Source organism: Nestor notabilis, unplaced genomic scaffold, assembly GCF_000696875.1.
Source record: "Nestor notabilis isolate BGI_N333 unplaced genomic scaffold, ASM69687v1 scaffold30794, whole genome shotgun sequence".
In the NCBI taxonomy this organism is placed as follows: Eukaryota; Metazoa; Chordata; class Aves; order Psittaciformes; family Psittacidae; genus Nestor; species Nestor notabilis.
The window spans coordinates 39,233-41,616 of record NW_009926509.1 but is presented as its reverse complement, the minus strand read 5'-3'; the positions used below and the strand labels follow the sequence as shown (position 1 = coordinate 41,616).

General features: G+C 40.9%; 1 protein-coding gene across 1 annotated transcript in view; it reads left to right on the top strand.

Annotated features, from left to right (window-relative positions):
- Positions 1–1,082: 1,082 nt before the first annotated feature.
- NUP54 (nucleoporin 54kDa) overlaps positions 1,083–2,384 on the top strand; it is a 12,233-nt gene continuing 10,931 nt past the window's right edge. The window contains 2 exon segments of the mRNA XM_010013566.1: positions 1,083–1,131; positions 1,134–1,355. Coding sequence (XP_010011868.1) covers positions 1,083–1,131; positions 1,134–1,355 — 271 coding nt within the window.

The window sequence follows — 2,384 nt, the reverse complement described above, 5'->3', positions numbered from 1 at the left end:
GTGAGTTGCTCTTAGGGCGCTTGTGCTGTGGTGATTGATGCTAGGTGGTGCCTGGTTAATGCTTGCAGGTTACTCGGATCATCACTTTTGATTGCAGTAGGGTTCCTGTTTGAGATGCTCTTGAAAATTAAATTTTGAGCGATGTAAAAGTGTTTGTAAGATGGAAGAAATCTTTTTTTTCCTTTGTTTGTTTTGCTGCTGTCAATTGACAGCAGCAAAATTGTCTTGGTGAAATGTAAGCCAGAACCTTCCTTACTCTAACATAGTGAAATCTTTGTTGGCTCTTAGAGTAGGCACTCTGAGTAAGTCCTTTGTATAGGGCTCATCTTCACCGCAGTTAGCCTGGGCTGTACCATGTGGTCTTTCACTCTGGCTGATTTAGACACAGACTTTCTGGCCCCGTCTTCAAGTAAAAGATAATATTGCGCTGCTTGTACACTGCTACACGGTTTATGGTGCTCAGAGACCAACATTAGAGGGAGTTCTGGGATCACACTTCTCGTCTGTCTAGTGTGAAACTGTTCACAGCTACTCCTGGGGGAGAATTGGGGAGCTGCTCTATTAGCATTTTTCTTAGTGCTGAAAAAACCTGGATGCATGAGGTAAGTCAAGCACTGGCGCAGACAGATTTTGCAAATATAACTTGAATAACTCTGCCCGGGAGTATCTGAGGCGCACGTGGTGCCTCGGCTGCTGGAGTTGTAGTTTGTGGTTATTCTGCCATCGCTGCTCATGTGTAGGCATGGTGTTAGCATGGAAATAGTTTATTCTTGCCTTTCTGATAGCTTGTGAAATAATAGTGCTACTGTGGTTCCGCTAGTGCAGGTGCAGCTGTATCGAGCAATCTTAGGCGGTTAAATATTGCTCTTAACAGGAATGTTGAATTGTATGGATATGTTCATGTGTAGCCTTGTAATAAGATGGAAAAAGTGTTGCCTTCTTTATATACAGTATAGTTGAAAAATAACACGCTTATAGCAGTGAAATAGGGAAAGTGAGTTGAAGAGAAAAATTTTAACTGTCCTCCTTATGTTCAGTAAGTAATGTTTAATGCCAGCTAATATCTTACTCTTGTTTTAACTATGCTTGTCTTGTCCATGGTGATGGAAAAATATTTGAGTTTTTCTTTCCTGAACCTACCTTTTGTTTAGAACTAATGTTACCTTGCTCTTTTTCTGCTTCCCGCTTGTCAGGATTTGGTGGGCTTGAAACTACAAACTCCACTGCCAGTGGGTTTAATTTTGGTGGTTTTGGCTTAACTGCTAATCCTGCAGTGAATTTTAATATTGGGAATTTCGGTGTTTCCACTACCTCAACTCCACCATTCAATTTTGGTAACAGTCTGGCAAGTGCAGGTAGATAATTCATAAATACTTGTTCTGTAATAAATGTTAATAGCAGGGGTCCAAGAATTACACTCTAAAGTGAGAATCTGTGTTTAGTACTAATCTTCATATCCAGTGAAGGCTGGAGAGAAAAGCTTTGAAAGTGGAATGGGTTTGAGAGCCATAGGCTTGTAGAGGTTTTGCCTATTAAATTCTGAAGAAACAGCTGTTGACAAAAAATATTAAAGTACCAAATACTCAGTCTCTGAAATGGAAATGAATTGTGGTAACCTATCAGTCTGACCCAGCCTAAAATTGAGCCTCGATTACGTAGCAAAACAGCATCAATTCTCTGTTCGGATCCAGGCAATCATGACCCATTGCAGAGCTGGTCCCTAACTCCATGTTTCCTGACATGAGATTCTTGGACGACTGCAGTCATGTTTTCCATCTTCCTCCTGTGTCTTTTCATTGGCCCTACGTTGGCTGTCATGAATGCACAACATAGTTTCTGTGGAGAAACAAATTATATACTATCAGCACAAAATGAACAGCCCTTGCTGTGACCTTTGTTTCCTGAAGGCTGTTCTGAAACGGCACCCACCCCAGGCTCTTGTTAAGAGATCCTCTGCGTGGTGTGTGTGCTGAGTGCTGACTATAAAAAATGTTCATAGCCCATGTAGAGCCACCAGTTCTGAGAGATCAGGTGATACCATTTCAAGTTAAATCTTTTCCACTTCATATAAAAATGCCTAACTGTATGGATTTCTAATGCTTTTACTCATGTAGAATTAGCCCGTGGGGTCTTGTTGCTGCTGCTCATATAGGAATTGCATTCATTCCACAGTGCCATTGCTCCCTGTGTTAGTGTACTCTTACCTGTTTTGTTGGTTTTATGTGGTATGAACACTGTTGGACTGCATTTCTTCAGCTGAGTTTGAACGACTCCAGGAGAGAACTTGGATACTTCTTCTATCCACTTGCATTAAGATGTTTCCTGAATGAAAACAAAACATGATTGCATGTCAGCTTTGGTCTGAGCTTTTTTTTTTTTTTTTT